We start from the raw sequence: 26,409 nt of genomic DNA on the forward strand, positions 1-26,409 counted from the left end.
CCTGCACACACTGATCACCCTGTGGTTATGTGACCCTGGACTCCTCCACATGACTGACATCATCAGGACCTGTAAGCACACTGCTGATGTCCGGCTAGGTGGTCGTTAGTATTCCGTAGCAAGTAAAGCTGTGGGTGTTTGTAGGGGATGTAGTCCACCTGTGATGACCTCACCATTATGTGATATGGGGCGGAGCATGTAACTCACGGACAGGTGGTCGTTAGTATCTGCACAGGGATGAAGGACCTGTGATGACGTCACCATTATGTGATCAGGGGCGGAGCATGTAACTCACGGACAGGTCGTCGTTAGTATCTGTACAGAATGAAGGACCTGTGATAGTCATGTGATCAGGGGCAGAGCATGTAACTCGGCCGGACATGTGGTCGTTAGTATTTTGATACTATAAATATACGGATGTGCTGCCCATCCAGACTGCGGCTCTGCTGAAGGAATAGGTTTAGGAGAGTGATGGTGTCTGGAGAACGGCGCAACCATCTGACAAATTGTACAGGAGAAAGTCACAAGGAATAAATTCCCACTTTTTGAAAGGACCTGCGGTAAATGTGTTTTCGAGGTTCAAACCCTCTTTGTCAGTGTTAGAAGAAGCTGTATGCTATGAAAAGCTGACGCAAGCTGAGAGTTTCATGACAGTGGGCATGCAGCCTAAATAGAGGAGCCGGAAAGGTGTATAAAAGTGGGCTGGATCCCCAAGATATGTTGCTGCCATGAATGGGGGTTACTTACACTATTGTTTGCCAAGTTCATGTGCTGCAGTAAGCCAAATGAAAGTTTTATATTTGTACCCTCTCACTCTGAGCTTCCCGTTATGACGGTTTTACATGGGCAGATCTTCCCATTGAGTGATGATTGACAGTGGTTTTACCAGGGCAGATGATTGCTAGTGTGGTGATGCATGATTGCTACTGCATTCATCAGCCCCATACAGATGCCATTAGTCAGCAGCACCTCCTCCTGTTCACACGGAGAGATGTGCTGCCAGTGCCAACATAAGAGATCAGATCAGCCGAGCAGCGAGCGTGGCATATCCACACGGGCCGATGATGGGCAAACAACATTGGGCTGAAGGACAATATATTCTATGATGATGATGTTTGAAGGCATTGTCGGCGTGCATTAATCTTGTCATTTTTTGTTGTCATACAGTAGGAACATTCTCTTATATTGTAGTAGAATATAACTGCCGGCAGCTCCTAGCTTGTCTGCATCAGCCGTAGTTTTAGCTTTACTTTACAGAAGGAACCACATGTCTGCTTCCTTTATAGCTCCATCTGGAATAAGATGCTTTGCTTGCTTTTACTGCTTTTTATGCTTTTTGCTGTAACCTTTTTCATTAGATCTTCAGTGGGCAGTGATTGTTATATAAACTTATCCTAAAGAAACACCATTATGTTGTGAAGAGGTATGTCCCCTTCCTGATCTGCAGATTTGTCCTGCCAAATTAACCCGCACCTCTGCCGATTTGAGTAAGTCAATGGAGGTCATCCATTTAGTTGCATTTCTGCATCTCTAAAGCAGGGGTCCCCAACTCCAGTCCTCATGGACCCCCACAGGTCATGTTTTCAGGATATCCTATGGTAAGAACACCTGTGGCAATGTCTGAGGCACTGACAATAATTACATCCCCTGTGCAATACTGAGGAGGTCCTGAAAACGTGACCTGTTGGCGGTCCCTGAGGACTGGAGTTGGGGAACACTGCTCTAAAGCATACTAGGGTCTTAAAAGATCAGGAGCGTAGACCCCAAAATGTCATCCTCCCCCTTGAAAAATATGTACATTGGAGTCAGCAGGTCTTTAAGACCATTATTATAACACAAGATTTAATAGAGACTTTGCTCAATCGCCCCACACAGTAATAATTCTCCCATCGTTCCTGACACTATATAATTGCTTCCATGTTGCATTACAGTATTGTGCTCGCATTTGTACCTCTACTTGTTACCCCCACGCCCATAGAATAATAATACCCACTTTTTGCCCCAAAGTAATTGGCCTCCTTTGTACTGCTGACAAGGTAATAATAGTCCCCTAGTGCCCTCCCGTAGTTATAGTGGTCTTTCTGTGCATCATCTCTCCCCAAGAGGAATTGGGGGCGGTCTGTATCCCTCCCATTCTCCCAAGAGTAATAATGGTCTCCCTATACATCCCCCTCATCCGCCCCATGATTTACAGTGTTCCCTCTCTAACCCTCTGCAAGAGTAATGGTGGCCTCTCTGTGCCCCCGACATACATCACACAATACATAAAGCCACAGGCAAACTGTGTATAGCCAACCAGGACCAGCTGTCTCAGGAAGAGAGAGGCATCACTGACCTAACTTCCTGTAACTGCCTTGCTGTTATCTGCCTCTACTAGTCATGCCTGGCGGGAGGGCCGCACTAGAAACCTGATGTGCCTACCGTGACGTCACAGGCCCCTTCTGATTGGATAGAGCCATTATCGCTACTATCATGCCATAATACTTCCTCACGATCGATCGCTCCTTTGTCCATCTCTGAATTTACTGTAATGGCCCACTAACGTGTAGAGCATAGCTTAGGGGCCTGGTCACAATTGTGACCGCTGCAATCCCTATTGCTATGCCACTGCCATATGGTATATGATTTTGTTTTTGTTGTTGTTTGCTACTGCGCTCTACTTGATAAAATTAGCAAAGTTTACTATTTTATTCCATACTTTTTTTTTTTTTTTTCTTTCTTGATTTGTGCAAGCCCAGCTGAGGACAGAGGGGGACACCCCTGGACACTTGTACATTGGGAGCCCTCCTGGTGTAGATGGTAAATGTAAGCAAATGATGGGGACTTAATTTTTTGCAATCAGCAGCGATATTTGAAGATCACTTATGAGGAAAACGGTGATATCTGTTTCATATCGCCCTTACTCCTGTACGTATAACCTCTGTTTGCCCTGGACAGAAATGTAATGCCCACACAATGACATAGAAGCATCTGCTATATATAGTAGCCCAGCGTGCCAGGGAGGATGCCGCTGCGCACGCACAATTACACAGGCGCTATTTATATCAAGGGGATTGAAGATGCAGAAGGAGAATAAAAGCAACATTGGCAAAATGTATTTAGTATGGTCGGTCATTTCTGTAAGTGCAAACTGTCCAGGTGAGAATGCGGACTTGAGGGGATGGGGGGGGGGGGGGGGTAGTTTTTTACAAATACACATATACAGATTTAGCAGAGGTCAGGTTGCCATTTAGTGTTTTGTGCATATTTTAGATTGTTTCTTGTTTTTTAGTCCCTACAGGTGACACAAGACTGTGAGACTCGATTGAAGGCTGAGTTTTTATCTGACCTCTATCTGATGCGTTAGATATTTGCAGTTACTGCTCAGGAGTAGGGATGAGCGAGTATACCCGCTAAGGCACTACTCGCTCGAGTAATGTGCTTTAGCCGAGTATCTCCCTGCTCATCCCTGAAGATTCGGGAGCCGCTGCAGCTGACAGGTGAGTCGCGGCGGGGAGCGGGGGAGAGCGGGCGGGAGAGAGGGAGCGAGAGATCTCTCCTCCGTTCCTCCCTGCTCTCCCCCGCAGCTCCCCGCCCCGCGGCGGCCCCCGAATCTTCAGGGACGAGCAGGGAGATACTTGGCTAAAGCACATTACTCGAGCGAGTAGTGCTTTAGCGAGTATACTCGCTCATCCTTACTTAGGAGTTATTATTGCTCTCTGTACTGGAGAAATCTGCCATAACTAGCCACAGATCAGTGCCAAAGGGCATACACGACTATTGCCATTTTTAAGCGGTTGTTGAGTGTTCCACTAATACAAAATCACTAATGGCCCATTTAGAGACAACGTTTCTTGATCAAAATTCGCTCAAAGCCGTCTTCTGAGCGAGAATCGTTGGGTCTAAATGCACAGACATCGTGTAGTTTTCTAGAATTGAGCGATAACAGTCGGCAGCATTGATAAGATTCTTTCAGCTCGTGTCCCGCTGGTAGTTCACAGCGGGACGTGAGCTGTAATCACAGAACAATACAGCTGTTTGCTTATACAGAACAGCTGTATTGTTCGTCGAGAATGCTTGTTGCCTGCAGCCACCACTAGGAGGACTCGGGAGCTAACTGCTTCCTGTCTTTATGTTGAACTTGGCTCTGCCGTATTAGGCTTCTTTCACACTTGCATTGTGGATTTTGATTTCCTTCTCAGTTATGGAAGCGTAAAAATGGAAACCACTAGCCCCAACTGATCTGTCTTATGAATCGCATCGAATGGACCCTATTGACTATGATGAGGTTTTTTTTGTTTCCGTCCGTCTGTCCAGCACTTTCCCAGACACAATAGCACCGCACGCTGTGCTAGTTCGTCTGGTATTTTCGTGGAAATCGGCGGCAGAGGTTTTGAACAGAACATGGGCCGATGATGTGATAACTGGCTTAGTGAACTTGTCCCTGCTGTGATAAGAGCACAATTAACTCTTCAGCTGATTGATGATGCAAATAATGTCAGCCTGTAATGTGCATGCAGCGTTCCAGGATGGCGCTCGCCCCGTCCCTGCAGCTAAATATCTGCCATCTGAAAGTCATTCCTGCAAGAATTCTCTGTTCCTTCCATCCTGTTATCACATGCTGGAGATCGCAGCAGGGGCTGGCAGCAAATAATATCCGCTCTTTATTATCTAGAAGGCTTCTGTCAGAGCACTTTATCTAGAATGTCATGCAAATGAGGCTGCTTGCTATTATGAAGCCAATACATGTTGTGCCATCTCTGAATACTGAGGGATGTGCTTGAATATGATTGAGGTTGTACTAACTGTAAAATGGAATTTAGCAATTGATGGAATGCTATGAAATGTGCATGTTTTAGGTTTTTGTGTGTTTTTCTCTTTTTCCAATTTGCAAACATTGTTGCAAGGTCTATACTGTATATGCGATCCTATGGGTAGTAAGGCCGGCTGCACACGAATCATCCAGATTCCACATGGGGGTTCCCACAGCGGATTTTGGCTCGGACCCCAACCGTTAACACCCCACCACCACCGCGTACCTTCTTTTCCTGAATTGCAGATGACCACGGACGCTCCCCGTCGGTCATGTGCAATTTTTTTTTTTTAATTAGTCTTTCCCGCATTATAAATAGGCGATGACACAGGTATCGCGCCGATCCACTATGTCAATTGCGGTTGGGCTGTGGGTTAGAGAGCCTTTGTTGACTTGTTGTCAATGAGGACCGTTCGCACGGAGTCCGCAGCAAAATGGAGCATGCTGCAATTTTTTGTCCTCCACTAGCGGAAATTGCAATTAGTTTCCGCAAGTGTAAAGGAAAAATGTATTTTTACATACCATCAATGCATGCCATTTGCTGCGGATCCATGCCGACCGTGGATTTCGCTATTCAAAGCCGCCCCTGTGAGTCCAGCCGAAGGCCTCCTTCTTGTGAGCGTGTGATGACAGCATATTACGCATGTAATACACTGTACCATTCTGCCAAAGGCTCCCATGTTGCCACTTGCACATATTGTACGAAAAACGTGCCCAATAACTATCGCAGCATACACACTGCCTTATCCTTGTGTCATTTTCGGACGAGAATAGCCCACATGTCCAATCACTGCATTCAGCACATCGGACAGCAGGGGATCGGGATGTCCAGCTCTAGTTGGGCCCCAGAAGTTTAGGCATAACTATGAAATCACCCGTATGCATGTACCTTAAAGGGGTTGTCCCGCGAAAGCAAGTGGGGTTATACACTTCTGTATGGCCATATTAATGCACTTTGTAATGTACATTGTGCATTAATTATGAGCCATACAGAAGTTATCAGAAGTTATTCACTTACCTGTTCCGTTGCTAGCGTCCTCGTTTCCATGGAGCCGTCTAATTTTCAGCGTCTAATTGCCGGATTAGACGCGCTTGCGCAGTCCGGTCTTCTTCTTTTCTGAATGGGGCCGCTCGTGCCGGAGAGCGGCTCCTTGTAGCTCCGCCCCGTCACGTGCCGATTCCAGCCAATCAGGAGGCTGGAATCGGCAATGGACCGCACAGAAGACCTGCGGTCCACCGAGGGAGAAGATCCCGGCGGCCATCTTCAGCAGGTAAGTAAGAAGTCACCGGAGCGCGGGGATTCAGGTAAGCACTATCCCGTTTTCTTTTTTAACCCCTGCATCTGGTTTGTCTCGCGCCGAACGGGGGGGGGGCTATTGAAAAAAAAAAAAAAACGTTTCGGCGCGGGACAACCCCTTTAATAATCAAGGAGATTCAATGCTCTAATGGTTGAACAAAATGTACCAAAGCGGCGATGTGATAAGAGCCAGCTCTAATCTGCAACCTCTATAACAAATTTGGAAAACTAGATCTATAGAAGTATAAAACGCCTCGTAGACGTATTTAGAAGAATTCCAATCACAGCACGGAGCTGCTTCTAGAATCCTGATTCTGCAGTAGGAGCTAGCGGGGTGACTGTGTTTATAGAGGTTATCCTACTAGTAAAAGACCATAAATGATGTATCAGCCATTGCTTGAACCTTAGACTATGATTTCTCCAGGACTGTGAGTGTGCGGCGGGTGATTATCTCCAGCCATAAGTCACAGTTGGTTTTAGATTGGTTTTCTCCGTACCTGTACCTATTGATTACCGTGTTTTCAGCAGGAGATATATAGTTAGCCATCTACCAGAAACGTGTTTTTCTAGTTATTCTCAAAAATACAGACGGTGATATTTTTTTTAAACTACAAATCCAGTCTTGGGTCGTAATACAATGACATCCATAAAATGTAAAAGTCCCCGTACACGGAGCCCGCATCGCCTAGGTGGGCCGCTGTGTAATATCCGGAGGGTGCGAGATGGATGGAGCCGATCTTCCATGTTGGCGCTGCAGCTACGTATATTCTTTTGAATTCCCCAAAAGAAGAAATCTTGGTATGGGAGCCATATCCATGTCGTCTCTTGCCGTGGGGCTTAACCTCGAAGTTGGGTGAGTAAGTCATCAATGTGATCTTTTCTCTGAGGACGTTGTTGCATCTTTCTGAAGGCGTCGGAGGTTCCGTTTGCAGTTTACGCCGGTGATTTCTGTTAAAATAGAAGACTAAATAACTCTTCATGCAGTGCGATATCCTTCTGTAAGATGCCGAAGTCTATGGGATCTCTTCGGCATCATTCGGTTCCGTCAGATCACCGTTCCGTCTGGCCAGTGGGTCCTACTTGCCTGATTCCATAATGGAACCCAAAGCACTAGATAAAGCTAGTCATTTCAATCAGTACATTACCTGTTGTATTGAACCTTTTCACCCCCAAACTATATATCAATCTGTTCTCTAACTCCATGCTGGCAGATCAGGACAAATGATGCGACCAAAGATGTGAGCCGCAGTGACACTAGTGCGCGTGGGGTATTACACAGCTCTAGCCTCGATACATCGAAAGTCCTCGTCAGTTACCAAAGAAACTTTTGAAAAACTGAAAAGTGTTATTCCATAATTCACCCTGAAGCCAATAACCTTTATATTGAATTTCTTTCTATTAATGTCTATAGCATTGTACAGTGAGTGAGAAGTTCTGAAGAACAAGGCATACAGGAGGGGGGTGATCAGTTGTGTTGTTGGCTATATACGCATTGAGGATTAGGTAAATGAGGCAACACATTTATCAAAATTAACCCACAAAGCGGGATAAACGTAGTACAAACCAATAGACGTATTTGCTCTTTTTGTTATGTCACCTCATGCCCGGTGAGCATTTACACCAGTCTAAGGGGTTGCACCACAAATAACCCCATGGGATAGGTGCTAAAAGACTGACTCATGATCCCGAGAACAGAGGTTGTGTCTTCCCCTCTTCTCGCCACAGTGTGATCGCTGCAGCCCCGCGTTGGGGATGAAATTGAACGGAATGGCAGTTGTGTAGGCACAGTCCTGCTTCGCTTCAGTGGGACTGCTGGAGAGAGAAGAGCGCTGTACTAGGCTATTTTCTCGCAGCTCCATTGTAATGAATGTAGCGGCATTGCGCGAGAGAGACTGTTGCGCTATTCAATCTCCGCATCACTCTGGTTAGATGTAAGGAGTGATGAGGTGACGGGGACATGGGACCTGGTTTCAGGATTAGTGGGGGGCTCAGCGGTGAGGACCCCCCCCCCCCCAATCATACTAGTATCACTTATCTTACGGTTAGATGATAAAGGTTGATAATGGCACAACACCTTTAAAATTCCAGAAACTGGGGCATGCGAATTTTTGCCTTTTTTTTTTTCTTCTCCTATGCCCCTTTTTTTGTAGACCCTTGTCAGGTAGGTGTATAACACACATAATAAATTAGGGGCATACCATGTACGGGCTTGGCACAATTTACTATAGAATTGTGGAGCATTTTGATTCGAGAACCTCCCCTCGTACGGTGAGGAGTATAACCCTTCAGTATGGATATCGCGAGGGATTTACCATGTGCTACAGAACAATGTTCTTATGGATTAAGCATCATTCCGGAGAAGCAACAAATACATTTGTGCTGTAAACCTGGAAAGCATCATTACAGTGGGAACATTATGTTCTTGATGTGATTTAATTAAACCAGCATGGAAGCGATTTCCCAGCCCAGGAAGAATGAGCCGGCTTATATTCCAGCAAAACTCGCAGTCCTCGGGCTTCTCTGTATGCTTTGTTTAAGTGGCACTTCTCTCACAGTAGTGCGGCCGGCCGCTAACATAAATATACGTGGTTACAAAGGAGAGAAGAGCACTAGTGAGAAGACAGATGTTCTCTCTGCAGCAACCATTAGAGAGTCACTGCCACCCCTGTGGTTTTAGTCCCACATCATGTTGCGAAAATCACAGGAAAAATGCAACTTTGTATCAGTTTTATAAAAAACAAAAAAAACTTCAATACGGCCACGATGTGTTTATAGCCTGTACCCTACTGTGTGAGGCAACGCACGGATTTCTTTAAGCCAACAGAAGCGGCGCTTTTTGATGAAACGATTATCGTTCAGAAAATTGTTCAAACGAGCGAAAGTGAACAGTAATTGTGCAGACTAATCGCAGCTAACGCCTGAGCGATAAATTGTCCGCTTTCCTTCTTCGTTATTTTCTGCAGGCAAAAAAATCGCCGTTGGCTCGTTCAGTAGTCGTTGGGTTTAAATACCGCTCGTTCGGTTCTTCTCCCTCACTTATACCGTGACTGTGAGCAACCGAAGGATTTCTCGTGTGAACGGGCCGACGATTTATCTGTCGGTATAACCAGGATCCGGCGAACTAACTTGTTCAGACCAGAGATCTGCTCGTCTAAACGAACCGTAAGGCCACTCATGCTCCCCGCTTTTTACAGAGTTCAGCTCAGCGTTTCAAACACCTCCAGTGATTTCGGTGGGGCTTTTCAGACTAGCAATCAATTGTGGTGTTGCGAACTGCTGTCTGCTCTATTTTCAGGCGTTTAAGCAGTTTTAACACATTTCCTCGCCCATTACAATGATTGGGTGCATTAAAAAAAGGCTGCAAAATGTGTTCAAAAACATAGCTCAAAATCGCTGTTCAGCACCTCATTTTTGATTGCGGCATTTTGCCAACGCCTTTGTGAGAGCAGCCTGAGGCGGACTGCACACAAACTAATTGGATTTCACATGCGGTAGCCCACAGTGGGATCCATCTCTGACCCTAGCTGTCGACCCTGCGTACCTGTCCTTTCTGTACTGCGGATGACCACGGACGCTCGTCGTCGGTCATGTGTGGTACAGCTTTTTTTCCCCTAAACATTTGTTTTTCCCGCACCATCGCTAGGCGATCACGCAGGTACAATGTTGATTGCAGATGGGCTGCGGGTCATACCGCTTCCACTGACTTCGATGGAGGCTATCCTTGCGGATTCCACACAAACATGGATATGCAGCGAATGTAAATCCGCTCGCGGAGATCGGAATTACTATCCGCTCATACACTAATAAAAATCCGCTCGTGTGACAGCGGCCTAAGTCTTTATGACCGGTATTGCCATTCAGCTTTCAGCTGCGGTCATAAAAGGTGTAAATGATTCGTGATCGATGGTCAGCTATGGACTAAAGCCCTATTTACACGCAACGATTATCGCCCAAAATTCACTGTCTTTTTAGCGATTTATCGTTGCGTGTAACTGCTACCATCATTTGCTTGTCGCCTGAACGATTATTTTTAATTGAGTTTGAAATCCATCATTCGGACTGAGAGCTGATAGCAGGGACCGCACGCTGTGTTTCTCCACAGGAGCGCTGATAACATTGTATTCAGCTGCAGTCCTGTGGCAGAACAAGAGGGCTGTATACAGATAACAGACCACCTGCTGTTCACTACATACAGCTGGTGGAGGCTAATTTACATGCAAATGAACCTATTAAGCTGCTAATGAACATTAGTGCCCATTAGCAGCTTATGCAAAATGATCACCAAAACTGTCATTCTTCCTATCTTTTGAACGAATTTTGAGCAATCATCTTTGCGTGTAAATGGGGCTTAAGACTGAATTTCTGAATGACTTCTAAGGAGATATTCTTTGACATTTTGTCTTTCATGAAATCTCTGCAGTCGTTTTGTGCCCTTACCCCATGGCTTGTGTACCTAACCTGTGTATTTCAGGGTTAAACTGCTGGCACTGTAAACTGAATGTTGCCATCGTGTTCTGGAGTGACATGTCACCGCTGTAATCATGCAGGAGCGGAGCGAGTACGGAGCGAGTCACTGCTGATTTATGTCAGCGAGACAGCAAATAATTAACCTTATTGATTGCCGGGTTCATTCAGGTTCTGTAGTTGGAGTGAACTGCAGCCTCCATGCCTGTTGGCGCGCTCCACCTTGTTACCTGCACACCCAAAATACCGCTGATCTAAGTAATGCAGGCGCGGGTCATTTTAGGAAAGGATTGCTGTTACTTTTTTTCCCCCCTAAATTCAAGGTAACTTCCAATATGTTAGTTCTGGGTTATGAAAGCATACATACAATTCAGAGGCTCTGAGGCAGGATGGAATATATGGTCAATAGCACACTAACATTTTGGGCTAGAGCGGAGTAGTCTGATAAGATTGGAGTGTACATCCTTACTTTCCAGACGCACCGCAGATCCAGAGGCCTGAAAAGTTCCAGTTTTATTTCATGTCTCCACAGAAAAGAATCCTGAAACTTCTGTGGCTTTATGTATATGGTCTTGAACCTATCGGAGCCGACTTTTCTTGCACTTTTGGGTCAGTAGAGGTGTATGTCGTGGTGTTCAGCATTTAGTATGCTCCTTGGACCCCATTTACACTGACAGATGATCGCTCAAATGACAGTTTGAATGACAGTTTGAATGACAGTTTAAATGATCATCTTTGCATATCTTATAGTAGCTAAGTAGCTACTATACAGTTATGCAGCTGGAGCGGGACACAGACGCTAATAGAACAATACAGCTGCTTTGCATAAGCAGACAGCTGTAGTGTTCTTTGCGCTTACTGCCCATGCCCTCCTGTGAACTCAAAGCAGGACACTAGGATAGAGAATCTTATCAGTGCAGTCGGCTGTGGGAACAGCTGATCGCTCAATTCAAGAAAACTTGAAGTGAGTGAGGGACGACTCGTGCGCGAAAACTGCACGATGTCAGTGCATTTAGATGCAAGGAGAACTGCTCAAAAGACGGCTTTGAGCGATTCTCGTTGTGTCTAAATGGGCCTTTACTGTGCAAATGGAAACCTCAGAGCCTGCTGCCACCAAATAGGGCCATAGGTCTTGTGGCATAAGCTGACAGCTTCCTCTTTCTGTCACCTCCAGGTAGTGTGGCCAGTGTTCCTTTAAACTTTGTATTTGCTAATTATGCCTCAATCTGTATCTCCAGGAGCCCTTTATCGCTCTGTAACTATTTTCTTGTTTGTGCAAGGCAATTATCTCTTCTCTTAACTACTTGAACCACCCTCTTGACTTTGTGCTCTTAGATGGAACGATTATCGCTCAAAATTCGTTCAAAAGCCGTCTTTTGAGCAATAATCGTTGTTTCCAACTGCACTGACATCGTGCAGTTTTCCTTAAGTCGTTGCTCATCGTTGTCTTTCAGTGTGCTGAAAGACAACAATGAGTTTTATCAGGGATTCACAGCGGGATACAGCTGATACCATTGTTTCAGCTGTATCCCGCTCCCTGATGAGAGGCTGGGTATGAAAAACAGAGCGGTCCAGCTCTGTTCTCCATACCTGGCACAGAGCGCTTGGCTGTATGACAGCCGAGCGCTCCGCACAGAAAACAGCTGGATGCAGAAGACAAGCGGGGACACCCCGCTTGTATTCTGCATCCTCCGCTGGGAGCGCTTGGCTGTTATACGGCCGGCGCTTGGAGCGGGGAACAGCTATATGCAGAAGACAAGCAGGGACATCCCGCTTGTCTTCTGCATCCTCCGCTCTGAGCACTCGGCTGTAGTACAGCCGACGCTCCAACCGGGAAAACGGCTGTATACAGAAGACAAGCGAGGACACCCCACTTGTCTTCTGCATCCACCGCTCCCAACGCTCGGGTGTATAACAGCCGGGGACTGGAGCAGGGGAACAGCTGTATGCAGAAGACAAGTAGGGACACCCCCGCTTGTCTTCTGCATCCTCCGCTCTGAGCGCTCATCTTGAGAGATCATCTTGAGCTGTAAATGACACAACGATGATCGCTCAAAAGTTGCTTGAGCGACATCTTTTGAGCGATTTATCATTGTGTCTAAATGAGCCTTCACATGCAGCAGACAGACCCGACAATATATGAAGTATGCTCTGTCCGCCTGGCATGTGTAGCGTGCTCTATACTCTTCACGGAAATAGCATGTATTGGCCCTAGCTAACTGTCCTTCGGATCCACTGGCATATCTACGGCAGGGATCGGAGCGCTGGCCTCAGTCTTCTGCCTGACGTCTTGTCAAGTGCATGTCAGGATTTTCATGTGGCGTAAGAGGCGATGCGAGTGTTCATAAATAGTGGACTGACCATGCAGACAACAAGGGCATTATTAGACAGGCAAATGAAGGCCACCCTGGATTATTTGGGATTAACGGCTGCTAGTGAAGTTCTGTAGAACAGCCTTTGTATCTGGGAGGAGAAGCGGATTAAAAAGCAATGACAGCGCAATTGTAAATTTGTTAAAAATGGTTTTATTAAATCTACCACCCTATTTATCAGGGTTAGGCCGGCTGCACACGGCCGTGACGGGCTCCGCCGCGGAATATTCCACGGCGAAGCCCTTCACGGCGCCCCCCAGAGACCCCATACTTACCAGCGGATCCGGCATTCTGGGTCCCGCATGACGCTTCGGCGTGACGCGCCAGCCACGTCACAAGACACGCCCACAGCGTCACATGACACGGCCGGCCGTGTCATATGACGCGGCGGTGGGCGGAGAGGCGACTTCACGCTATCTTCCGCTGTGTTACAGCGGAAGATAGTGTGAGTGGACGGCTTCCATTGACTGCAATGGAAGCCGGCCGCGCGTACACCCGCGGCAAATAGAGCATGCCGCGGGTGAGGACGGGAGATTTCACGGTGCGGAATTCCGCGATGAAATTCCGCACCGCGAGCATTGAGCTATTAGGTTCAATAGAACCTAAGAGCTGCAGGCAACGCGGCGGATTTTCGCCACGTATTACGCGGCAGAAATCCGTCCGTGGTAAGGAGGCCTTATTTGAGAAGCAAAAAAGGGTAAAACAATCCTGAAAATGTTAAAGTGTAAAAAGAAAAAAAAAAGTATCACCAGTTCTCTTTCGTGGTGATTGTTTACAAACGCACATCAATAACGTCTGGTACTGTTTGTGACTTCTGCATGTAATCCATGGCAGCAGCGCTCACAGGTCATACTATTGGCATCACTGCTCAGCGATGTGAACCATGGTGCCAGGACGGCGGCATGTGCCCGCTGCAGCCACCACAGACAGGACAAAATGTCGTTGTTGGAAATGGTAATCAGCGGAGAAGCGGAAGAGCCTTAGAGCCGGATCACCTGCGGAAAGAGCAGAGGAGGATGGTCTCTGTGTTGTATGATATTTATTGGGGGGATATATATATATATATATATATATATATATATATATATTTTTTTTTTTTATATGTAATTATAAAAAATACAGTTTTGATATATTCTTTAAGAAAATGTTTCCCTCCTCAGCCCCTTTTCTAATCTGGTTCCTCTGAGACACATTATGCAGTAATATCTGTGTGGTATATCTTCACAGTACGCACAATGTGCCTCATATATCATAACTGTCACCCAAAAACAATGGCCTTGTCGCCCAAAGCCGCCCGTGAGGGTTCGGTGACACTTCATTTTACATCACACTGGAGACCTGAACTCCTTTTTCTAGGATCTTTAATTCATGAAGTTTAAATCTCCATTAATCATGGTGTTATTGCAGTAACTTTCACCTTTGCTGTCATTAAACTAAGAGCCGATAATCTGTAATGTACTGTAGATAGGGGCGGAGGTCCCATTCATGGGGCGGAGGTTATTTGTAGAAAAAAAATGTCATCTGTTGATTCTGTGTCCATACAGAATCTGCGTCGGGCGGTCACACATGAATTTGCGCCATTCAGTGAGCCATAAATCCGCATGAAAATCTGTGGCAGAACTTCGAGGCTCAGTCTCTGAGCTCTGCTACAATTGGATCCATGAGAGATTTTTCCAACATGGACAGGATAGTGACCGTTCTAAAGGCCGAGTGAATGCGACCGAATAGTAGATTTGTCTTTTCATTTTATTGCAGACGCCAAAGGGCTTATCTTATGGGTCATTTCATGCCAAAAGTCCTGAAGCGCTGTTAAAGGAACGGTCACCTTATTTTTTTATTTTTATTTTTTTAACCTAATAAGTCAAATAGGCACCACCTGATAGATGCAGGGCAGGCTCAATCACCATGTACCCTAGTGGCATGCAGAAACCTGTAGATTGCAATATGGAGGAGCTAAATGTTAAGTGGAGACTAATGTGCAGCCACTCAACTCAACCGAATGTTGGGGAGGGGTGACTGCCGACAAACCTAGTCTGCACATATGAACTGATACCAAGGATGCCAGTCATACATAAGTGCGCCACACCATACAGGAATACAACCCCTACTGGCAAAGCCGTGTATTGTCCTGTATCACCACAGTGCACCACACTGGTGTAACAACCCAGGCTCCCTCAGCATCTATAGCACACTGCATGCAAAAAAAACAAACAGGGATTGCATTTAGGCCAAAACACATAAGCTGACCGTCAGAACCTACGCTCTCTCACTAACGGCTAAATAAAATCAATGGTGAGAAAAAAATGTACAAAGACATAACTCGCGGAAAAAGAAGCCAAATATGCATTCCCTGATACTGCAGGGCAGGCTCAATCACCATGTTCCCTGATAGCATGCAGAAAGCCAGACTGCAATATGAGGGAGCTGAATGTTTATCAGGTGATGCATAACTTGGCTTCTTTTTCTGTGAGTTATGTCTTTGTCCTTTTTTTTTCTCTCACCTATGATTTTTATTTTTGCCTAGTTACAGAATATATTTTTGCTTGTGTGACAACATGAAGAATGCCGCGGTGCCTTTGTTTTGCTTTAGTCTGCATGCCATCTCAAAATATCACCGCAGAAAGTGTTTGGATGCCGTATGCAAATTAACGGTGGAGCGTTTGATGGGCGGTTCCCGCCTTCTCCTTGCCTATTCAACTAAAGAGCACGTAGCTGAGTGACGTGTCCAGCGCTGCCCGCGTGCTGCCCGATTTCCACACACTACCCATTGTACGCCCTATTCTAATCCATGAAAATTGCGGAGAATAGGACGTGCAGCCGTTGGTACGTGGGAAAAGTCGTGCACGTGCATCACCTCTAGGGCTATAAGAGGTACGTGTGCTGCCTCATAGAATGCACAGAATGTTTGGGAATCGGCTGTTGGGATGAGGCCTCGCTCACACAAGTGTTTGTAAAACTGCAGCGTCTTTCAGCGCGTTTACCTGCATTTTATGGCATATTTTGTGCAGTAACAACAGTAAGCAGATGATGCCATCACTCCCCCCCCCCCCCCCCTTCCCGGTAGCATGGTAAGCAGGCTTAAAGGGGTTGTCCCGCGCCGAAACGGGTTTTTTTTTTTTTCAACCCCCCCCCCCCCCCGTTCGGCGCGAGACAACCCCGATGCAGGGACGTACAGAAAGCTCACCGGAGCGCTTACCTTAATCCCCGCGCTCCGGTGACTTCTATACTTACCTGTGAAGATGGCCGCCGGGATCCTCTGCCTCCGTGGACCGCAGCTCTTCTGTGCGGTCCACTGCCGATTCCAGCCTCCTGGTTGGCTGGAATCGGCACGTGACGGGGCGGAGCTACACGGAGCCCCATAGAGAACAGGAGAAGACCTGGACTGCGCAAGCGCGGCTAATTTGGCCATCGGAGGGCGAAAATTAGTCGGCACCATGGAGACGAGGACGCTAGCAACGGAGCAGGTAAGTATAAAACTTTTTATAACTTCTGTATGGCTCATAATTAATGCACAATGTATATTACAAAGTGCATTATTATGGCCATACAGAAGTGTATAGACCCACTTGCTGCCGCGGGACAACCCCTTTAATAACACTGTTAGGGTAATTTCACATGGCTGAGCACAATATGGGGACGTGAAACTCGTCCTGATATTGCACACGTGCGACGTCCCCACGGACACAAACACTCCCATCCATTCAAAAGCATGGGGTTCATATTATTGCAAGATTGGTGTGTTTTGCAACGCACAAATTTTGCACGATTTTCTTGGCCGTGTGAAATCGCCCTCAAACTGCGTTTTTAACCCACCCCATTCACTTCAATGGGCGATGTGGGGTGTCAAAAACGCCCTGCAACGCTGTAAGATAGAACATACAGCATATGATTTGGCGCTCGTCTGAGAAGCCCCAATGAAACAAATGAAGGCTTAGTGCAGCGGTATTAGCAGGCGTTGAAAACCCCGCTATGAGAGAGGCCTTAGAGGTTACAGTGCCTGTGTGAACAGAGCCACAACCAAAGCTGTGTCAAATCCATTGGAGGAAAAGACACAAACATTATTACACGTTGCCATGCAGAATAATAATTAGTAAGGAGACAGCAGCGATGTATGGGAAGCCAGGATTGTGCAAACATCTCCTCTCTGAACCCGCAGAGCTGAGAACACCCCGGGGCACATGGGTGAGCCCATCAGGAGCAGATTGTTGTAGGGTTTAACTCTTTCAGAACCAAGAATCTTTCAATCGAATTTCTGGGTAGTTGAAAACTATAGGTTTTTCTTGGTCCTTAAAGGGTTAAGGATTGCCCTTTCAATCTTAGCCTCAAACCGGAGAAAAGGAGGCGCAGATATACCTAACCTAGAAAAATATTTTAAAGCTACTATCCTGAACCAAACCAGATGCTGGACAAAAAGAGACAACACAATGGCCTGGGTAGGCATGGAAACTTGCCTCACAAAAACACCCAAAGGACACCTACTGCTACTTGGCGCATCACTCGCGGCCATGTCAACCAACCTTGCCCTAAACATCCCTCCCAAAAATTTGCCTCCTACAGTGGCATCCTCCCTAAAAATTTGGGAAGAATACACAAAAAAAGTAGCCACCTACGATACCCACAAAAAACCAAAACTGCCAATTGAAATACTAAACTTGTTTATATCTGATTTAAGAATTGACACCTGGAGAGTAAGGGGTGTGGAAAACTTAGAGGACATAATGACAGGAGAGGAACTAAAACCTTTTGAAATCCTACAGGAAAAATGTAACCTTCTCCAAAAAGACCTCTTCAATTATACCAGAATAAAAAATTTCCTTAAAAAGTCTCCTATATATAAGATAGAAATCCCGATGGAAGTCCAAAGAAAGATCACATCAGAACCCCTCCTGAGAAAGTCCGAAACCAGATATTTCTATGATATTCTGACAGGCGACAACAAATTATCCAAAAAAACACATATGCTTAGTTGGGAAAACGAACTGGGTACAGTTATTTCAACGGAATCATGGGAAAAGGCGTATAAAACGGCATGTGGCTCAACCAAAGGTCTGGGGACACTGGAAACACAAATTAAAGTAAATCTGAGATGGTACTACACACCGTGCTTGTTGGCCACAAGATTCCAAAACACCAATGACAAATGTTGGAGGAACTGTGACCAAAAGGGTACTCTAACGCACATATTTTGGGCATGCCCTGCTCTTGGGAGATACTGGGATCTTATTCTTAATCATCTAGACGAAATTCTAAAAACCCGTATCACAAGATCCGCAAAACTAACCTTATTATTGGTTGGCTTAAATAAATACCCTACAAAAATTAGTTATTTGCTGGGTCATGCCCTTATGACAGCAAAATCTCTCATTGCGAGAAGATGGAGAGAGCCCACACCTCCATCCTTTGGGGAATTTAGGGACCGTATGGCAGAACAACAATTATTCGAAAAGTGGATAGCACTAAGAAACAACTCTTTAAAAAAACACAAAGAGGCATGGGAGCTATGGAGGTAACCTTATTAGAAAAAGTTAAAGCTGCACAAAAATGCCAAGTTCATTCAATACGATACATGTTGTATCGAAGTATTTCTTTTATATACAATTTCTGAAAATGTTTATCCGTTCAAATATTATTGATATAAGGAAAAAATGGGATTTGACAATTGCATGATTTAAATAGAAAACAACAACATAGTAATGTTAACATGTCTGCAACTACTACATGTCTTATAAACTGTGTGTATATTACATGTCTATATCCCAAATAAAGATTTAATATTGAAAAAAAAAAAGGGTTAAGGATTACAGTATGCAGAGCCGAGGAAAACTTAAAACAAGAGTTATCACATGGTGTCAGATATGGTATAAAATATATACAAACTGGCAGGACAAAAAAATGTCACATCTGTTCTGTTGGAACGTTTGATACTAGAGATATTCTAATTCATAATCTGTAAACCCAGAGTCATAATTATATATGTGCGAAAGGAATTGCTGCCTTCGGTTCTGTAAAAAAAAAAATATATATATAATGTATGTATATGGAGGGAGACGGATGACAACTTAACGCATACTTTCCTATAGGATCGGTTTTGTATCTGCTGAAATCAGTTATGAGTCAGACAGATACACTGGAACTGAGGACAAAGCTCAAACTGCGTGGTCAAACATAAAACAAATAGGGAAAAAAAATATATATGTATGTATGTGTATGTGTGTGTGTGTGTGTGTGTATATGTGTGTGTGTGTGTATATGTGTGTGTGTGTGTATATGTGTATATATATATATATATATATATATATATATATGTGTATATATATATAATAATTATTATTATTCTTGTTTGGCCAGACATAGCCGTTTTTTCCACAGTATCCCCTTTTATATCAGGCATTTGGCTTCATTCCTGGACCCAGAAACCTTGCTGTGCTATTTGTGAATCTGCCTGTTGGATTCTCCACGTTAAAGTGATGCAGATTGTATGTTATTTTTTACAGAATTTGAATGTAATTTCACTTCTCTTATTATTCTAGGCTGGAAATATAAGACATAGGTTGCAGCTGTGCACTGGAATATTTTACAGCACGCAACCGCCCTCTAGTGGTAAGTTACCAGCACTGTAAATGACACAGTAATGTTCAGTGGATTGAAGCTGCCTAAAAGTGTAGCAAGTAGCTCTCTGTATGGGAAGTCTTACAATTAGACATTACTCTTAGATCACCCAAATAATGACACGGTTTACTTTGATTCTCTCAGAGCGTGCGCCTCAGGTGTGCTGCTGAGAAGAAACTGCTTCTTATGCCCTGATTAATGGCTGGTCTGTACAAAAGCAGCCCTGTTGCCCGTGTATAGGAGGATTAAAGTGGTGAGACTGATTTGTGTGCCCACCAGCACTGACACACATGAGATGGACATTCTGAGAGAGAATGAAACAAACACTAGGGGGCGCTGTAGTTGGTATGTAACAGTAATAGCTACACACAGGAGCACTTCTTGAAGTTGATTCCAATTAAAAGGTTGTGACATATTTAGTCTATTTGTGGGCCAACTCCTTGGAAAGGCTGTGTGCTCATCACAGCATACCGCATGGGCCCCAGTGTGTCAGTGAATATTATCAGTATGGTTTTAGTAGGTTTTGTAAAGGTAAAAAATCTGAGTTGTCCTTTTTAGCAACATCTGTCCGTTTCATGATGGCGATCCAGCTTCCCAGTATCTGAACAAGAACTAATGAGATATCCTGCCCGGGTATCACAGCACAAACAGGCCTATCTGCCAGTCTTTTAATGCCTGGGTGAGGGTGGAAACGTTGCGGAGACTATGATAGAGCCATTTTGTTTGCGTTTTTCTCCAGTCTAGTATCACAATACTCTTGCATAGCGAGAGACCTATATGTGCACACAAGGCCTTGTGATAGAGGATGGGGATTTATCTTATAGCATATTCTTGTGTTTTTAGATGTGACCGTTCAGTACAATCATGGGCTCCCTGTTATCACTCTCACACTACCATCTCGAAATGAACGTTGTAATTTCACCATCAAGCCAATGACCACAACGGTGGGACAGTTCTTCAGGGACATCCAGAAGGAGGACCAGGGAATTGATAAATTAGCTGTCATATCAACAGGTAAGCGTTCTTTGTAGGGTCAGAATATGATAATTTGTCATATAATATATATAATATTGCTCCACAGATTACTGCCAATTAATCTGGGATCGGTTTATGGCCAGGCTCTCAATAGCATATTTGAATTGCGTGTTATGAGTGTGATGTACGCCCGTATAACACACAGTATATTGCGGCAATTCAAATACATTGATTTTCCCTCTCACACTCACACTATTGATTTTTCAGAGTGCGTAATACACACGCAAAAAACCCAAAGCATGGCATGTCCTATCTTGGCGCGTATTACACACGCATACACACTGAGATAGGGTATAGAGATTGAACGTACGTAGCAAGTACTCCTGGGTGAAAACACGTGTGTGTGCGTGTGTGTGTGCGCGCGCGGCGTTAGAGTGCAGTTATCAGGGAAACTGCGAATTTAGCAAAGAAGTTGGATTCCATTTTTGCTACCACATCACTCCAATCGTTCCATATGGTAATCGCTTTGATCGTTCCACATGGTAACCGCACCGATCGTTCCACGTGGTAACCGCTCTGATCGTTCCTCGTGTTAATGATAGGACTCCACTGCTACCAAACTGTAAGTACTGGTCGGCTGAGATCCAGCAGGTGTTACTACTGCGGTAGGTGCCTCCCTTTCTTATAGTAAAATCCACCCCAGCTCATGGGCGGTGACATAGATATTACCAGAAATGGGAAGTGTAGAGATGAGCAAGCGTACCCACTTAGTCAAACTACTCGAGCGAGTAGTGCCTTATGCGAGTACCTGCCCGCTCATCTCTAAAGATTCGGGTGCCGGCGGGGAGGAACGGGGGGAGGGGGGAGTTCTCTCTCACTCTCTCCCCCCCTGCTCACACCCGCAACTCACCTGTCACCCGCGCCGGCAGCTGAATCTTTAAAAAACGAGCGGGCAGGTACTCGCATAAGGCACTACTCGCTCGACTAGTTTGCCTTAGCGAGTACGCTCGCTCATCTCTAGTGAAGTGTCATTTCAACTTGAAAACGCATTTTATCTTGTTTGCGCTCTTTAGGGATTTTTGGGTGTCAAAATTTGTTGCAGATTTTTCAATGTGGATTCCACGCTGAAAATGCACAGCTAATTTCCATGCTGAGGACGGTGGCTTCACGAAACCCCATATGCTCATGGTAGATTTTTCTACTGTGAATTTGAAGGCAGGCTGTGGATTTTCAGATTCTTCCCCCTTGCCCGGCTCATCAATGACAACTGATCCGTCTGTCTATAGTTACTTCTCTGTAGTGACTAACACATCACCCTTCCTCCCTTTAGATGGAACAAAGTTCTCTTCTTCAACGCTGATGAATGTCTTACTAAAGAATGACTTTCAGCTAGTTATAAACAAGTCCACACATTACATCCGGCCTCCTCCCACAGGTAAGTGATGTCATAACCTAAGTCATTTCTTTATACTATTTAGTCTTTTATTGATAAGGATTCCCAGAAATGGTTTAAACAGTGGGCGTACCGAGTGCCATTGTAACCCGCCTAATCTGTGAGTGCTGAATGCCACTTTTTTCAAAGGACACGCAGTTCAGGGGAAAAAAGTGTCAGTCAGCAACAATCTGGATTAGAGCGAATCGGCTAAGCCAACGTTCACAGTGCTTTTTAGTATGCCTTATGCTTTACATCAGGGGGTTTCATCACAGGTGCAGAAAACAGCAGGAAACCTTGTGTAATGGACACCACTTTGTCCGTTTTACAAGGTTTTCGTTTTATTTGGAGTCCAGAATGGCGCAGTCGACTGCTTTATTCTCTACTCCAAATATAACGGAAAACAAACGGAACCTTTATAAAACAGACACTGAAGTGGTGTCCATTCAAAATGCAAATGAACTGTTCCGATTGTTCCCATTCTGGGGTTCCGTCACAGTGCTGTTTTCTGCACCTGTGATGGGACCCCCTGATGTAATGACCTTTTAACCCTTTGCAATCCAATTTTGGATTCAGGGTTTCCTAGGGGGCTTTCTCTTTCTGCCATTATACAATGGCGCCGTCTGCTGGCTAGAGCCAGTACTGCAGTATAGGACATGCCAGAGAGGCCCCCCCCCCCCCCCGACAACAGAACGGCCAGTAATATACAGGAAGAATACCCTGCTAGACGTCTTCTGACATCGGAGCTGTACAGCCTTCAATCAGAATGTCTTCAGACGTCAGACAGTGGATTGGAAAGGGTTAATGGGGCTCTTCTCCCGGAGCTAGCCTTTACATCCTACTTAGATTTTTGGAATCTGTGTTGAGTGACCCTGATCCTCAGCTCACTGGACAAAGCACGCACAGCTGGAACCTTTGTAAACCTCTTAAAGATGACTTTATTTAAAATGTAACTGTCATTTTTTTCTTTTAATGTACAGAATAGGTGATTCTAAGCATCTTTGCAATGCAGCTAAGTGAACATGTTGCTATGAAGTTTCTAGGGAAATCTGTACTCCCCTGGCAGCCCAGCAGAATAGGGCGCTCCAGCTGTGCCTGCACGGTTTTCTCTAGCGCAGTGCGCAGGCACAGCTGTTCCCATATAACACTTTATTAATGTTTTTATATTTTACTGATTTGTAACCCTACTTTTGTCCTCCTGTTCTCTGCTGCTCTATTTCCCCTGAGCCGTCATTATTCCTCTTGGGTCTTAGCAGCTCTGTTCTCTGCATAAGAAGGAGAAGCTGTTCTTTGCTGTAGACTGCTTCTCCTTTTTCCCAGAGCCCACTCTCCACCAGACCTGACGCGCTGTCTGTGTATCCGTGCATTTGGTGTACACTACTGTTTGGCACCACCTGATACTTTGGGACACAGACAGTGCAACAGCTCTGCCAGGGAGAGGGCACTGTGAAAGGGAGAAGCTGTTCACAGTACATAACGGCTTCTACATGACCATGCTGGGGACAGAGCTGCAGGGCACAGGAGGATAAAATAGGCTTAAAAATGTAAAAAAAATTGTCTTTATATAGGTGCAACTTTGCCTGCTCTAGAGAGAACAATGCAGACACAGCTAGAGCGCCCTCTTCTGCTGTGCTGTTATGTGAATTCAGCTTTCCAGAGCGTCATCCCGACGGCCCCATTACATATGGAGGTTGCCCTCTGACCCAGGTAGGGACAGGAAGAGTTTAAAAGCACCTCCCTTTCCACCCGTGCTTCAGTGTCTTCCTGTCCCTACGGTGGGACAGAGGAGCAGCTCCAGAGCTGCAGGAGAAGGAAGAAAAAGCTGCGGAGGCAAGAGTACTTACCGCAAGGAATACTTACCGCACGCTGTGCGGTCCCCCTGGAGGGGTAGAGGTCAGGGCCGCACACTCACGAGTCCCTGCATCCCCGACCTGTGCCGCCGACGGAGCCGTAAGTCGCCTCAGTAGCGCTGGTCTCCCTCGCGCGGATCGCATGTTCGGGCCGCCGCTGCCGCGATGGGATAGTTCCTCCTGGCAGGGGAACGGCAGCGGCGGCCTCCCTGGACCTCGGGCGCATAGCAGTGACGTCATCCGGCGCGGTGACGTCACGCGCACAACGTAGGGGGCGTGGCTACCGGTGAGAACCCGAAAATGGCGCCAAATTTGAAAATCCTCCCCATAAAAGCAGGCTAAACTCCATGGAGGATCCTGCTGACTGCCAGACAAGTGTATGTGAGTATGTCTACCCACGACAGCTCAGCACGTGAGGGAGAGATTGACACCCTACCAACTGTAAGTAGGCTATACGCCAAAAAAGAATGCGCAAAATGATGACTTGTACAGCGGATGCATATATGTTCCCCTTCTTGTCTCCCCTCTCCCCCACTTTCATGGGTAGATGGATAAGGAGGGTCCAAAGAAAACGGACCCGAGGAAAAAATCGAAAAAATGCGTCCTCTGCAACAAAAGGCTCGAGGAGAGCTATAAAAAAACCCTATGCGAGGAATGCACAGGGAAAATTCTCGCAGAAGAGAAAGCAGCATTCAAATCTGATATCCGCTACATGATTAGGGAAGAGCTGCTGGCTTCCATGGCGTCCCTTCCCCAGGCCCAGCCAGGTCCGTCACGGGTCCCTAAAAGACCTAGACAGACCGAATCGGCGAGTTCAATCTCCGGTGAATCACTGGAGCTCCTATCCGAAGGGGAATTAGAGGACCCACCAGTTCCCATAGAAGATGAGAGGAAATATTACTTCTCATCAAGCGACATTGCGCACCTCATCAAGGCGGTGAGGGAAACAATGCAAATTGAGGAAGATAACCCGCCAAGGACAATCCAGGATGAGATGTTTGGCAGCCTCCGATCCAGGAGAAAGATCATGTTCCCGGTCAACCAGACGCTGCAGCAAGTGATTACAGACGAATGGCAGGAACTGGAAAAAAGGATAATGGTTCCAAGAGAAATCCGAAACCGGCTCGCATTCGCTACCGAGGACGTCCGCCTGTACAGGGAAACCCCTAAGGTGGACATCCAAATTGCAAAAGTGGCCAAGAAGACCCTCTTGCCCTTCGAGGACACCTCCCAGCTATCCGATCCGATGGATAAAAAAATCGACAGATTAATGAAGAAAGCCTGGGAGGCAACATCCCTCACCATCGAGGCTAACATAGCCTCAACCTCAGTGGCTAGATCCATGGTGCTCTGGCTAAACAGGCTAGAAGCCTCCATAAAGGATCGGGCCCCCAGAGAGGAGTTGGCCAGCTGTCTCCCCCTCCTAAAAATGGCTACCGCCTTCCTGGCTGACGCATCAGCGGAGACGGTGAGATATGGGGCAAAAACCGGAGTCCTCAGCAACTCAGCGAGAAGGGCATTATGGCTGAAGACTTGGGCCGCAGACATTACATCAAAAAACAAGCTCTGCGCCATCCCCTTCCAAGGGGAATATATGTTTGGGCCCGTCCTGGACAAAATCCTGGAAAAAGTCAGCGACAAGAGTAAAACCCTGCCCGACAGGCAACCTTTCAGGAAACCATCCTTCCCGAAGAGGACACGCCAGCCACCTCCCAAAGTTAAAGGGAAAGGGAAGACTGGAAGATGGTCGTACCCCAAGGGAGGTCGGGGTAAGGAAGTCCAACCCTCCCCTGAACAAACAGGGGGTAGATTAGCGGGCTATCTAAGCCAGTGGCAGGGGATAACATCTAACCCCTGGGTACTCCGAATAATTGAAGCAGGGTACCAAATTGATTTCCACTCGCTACCCCCTAGGAGATTCCTCATAACCTCCCCTGGGTCCCTACAGGAACAAGGGAACCTCATAAAAGGTGTACAGGAACTCAAGGACCTAGGGGTCATTACACAAGTCCCTGATTACGAAAGGGGTGAGGGATTCTATTCCCCCCTATTTCTAATAAAAAAAACCAAACGGTTCCATTAGGACTATATTTAATCTTAAAGCCCTAAATAAATTTATCTCGTACAAAAAATTCAAGATGGAAACAGTAAGATCCATCGTCCCACTAATAGATCGAGATAGTGTAATGTGCACCATAGATCTCAAAGATGCATATTACCATGTCCCAATAACTGCAGCCCATCACAAGTACCTGAGATTTGCTCTGCGGGAGGGAGACAAGATCCAACATTACCAATTCACGAATCTCCACCGCCCCTCGGGTGTTCACGAAAATCGTAATAGAGATGGTAGCCTATTTCAGGCGGAACCAGATCCGCATATTTCCGTATCTGGACGACTTTTTGTTGGTGTCAAGGACGGAGAAGACCATGCGTTACAGACCTATCCATGGTCTTGTCCACCCTAAACAGTTTAGGGTGGATAGTTAACAAACAGAAGTCCGACTTGGACCCTGGTACACAGAAGGTATACCTGGGCGTATTGCTAGACTCCCACATCCAGGAATCTCGGCTTCCATCATCTAGGAAGGAAGGCCTCACCCAAAGAGTAAACTCCC

The 26,409-nt window shown here is 45.9% G+C and overlaps 1 protein-coding gene across 2 annotated transcripts in view; it reads left to right on the forward strand.

Moving 5' to 3' along the window:
• The window catches only part of MCUB (mitochondrial calcium uniporter dominant negative subunit beta), a 78,156-nt gene that overhangs the window by 38,210 nt on the left and 13,537 nt on the right, over positions 1 to 26,409 (forward strand). For both annotated transcript variants that reach the window (XM_066573825.1, XM_066573826.1), the window contains exons 2-4: positions 19,456 to 19,525; positions 20,378 to 20,548; positions 21,840 to 21,944. In XM_066573825.1, coding sequence (XP_066429922.1) covers positions 19,456 to 19,525; positions 20,378 to 20,548; positions 21,840 to 21,944 — 346 coding nt within the window. The remainder of the gene's footprint in view (positions 1 to 19,455; positions 19,526 to 20,377; positions 20,549 to 21,839; positions 21,945 to 26,409) is intronic.

This window comes from Eleutherodactylus coqui, chromosome 7 (genome assembly GCF_035609145.1).
Source record: "Eleutherodactylus coqui strain aEleCoq1 chromosome 7, aEleCoq1.hap1, whole genome shotgun sequence".
NCBI lineage: Eukaryota > Metazoa > Chordata > Amphibia > Anura > Eleutherodactylidae > Eleutherodactylus > Eleutherodactylus coqui.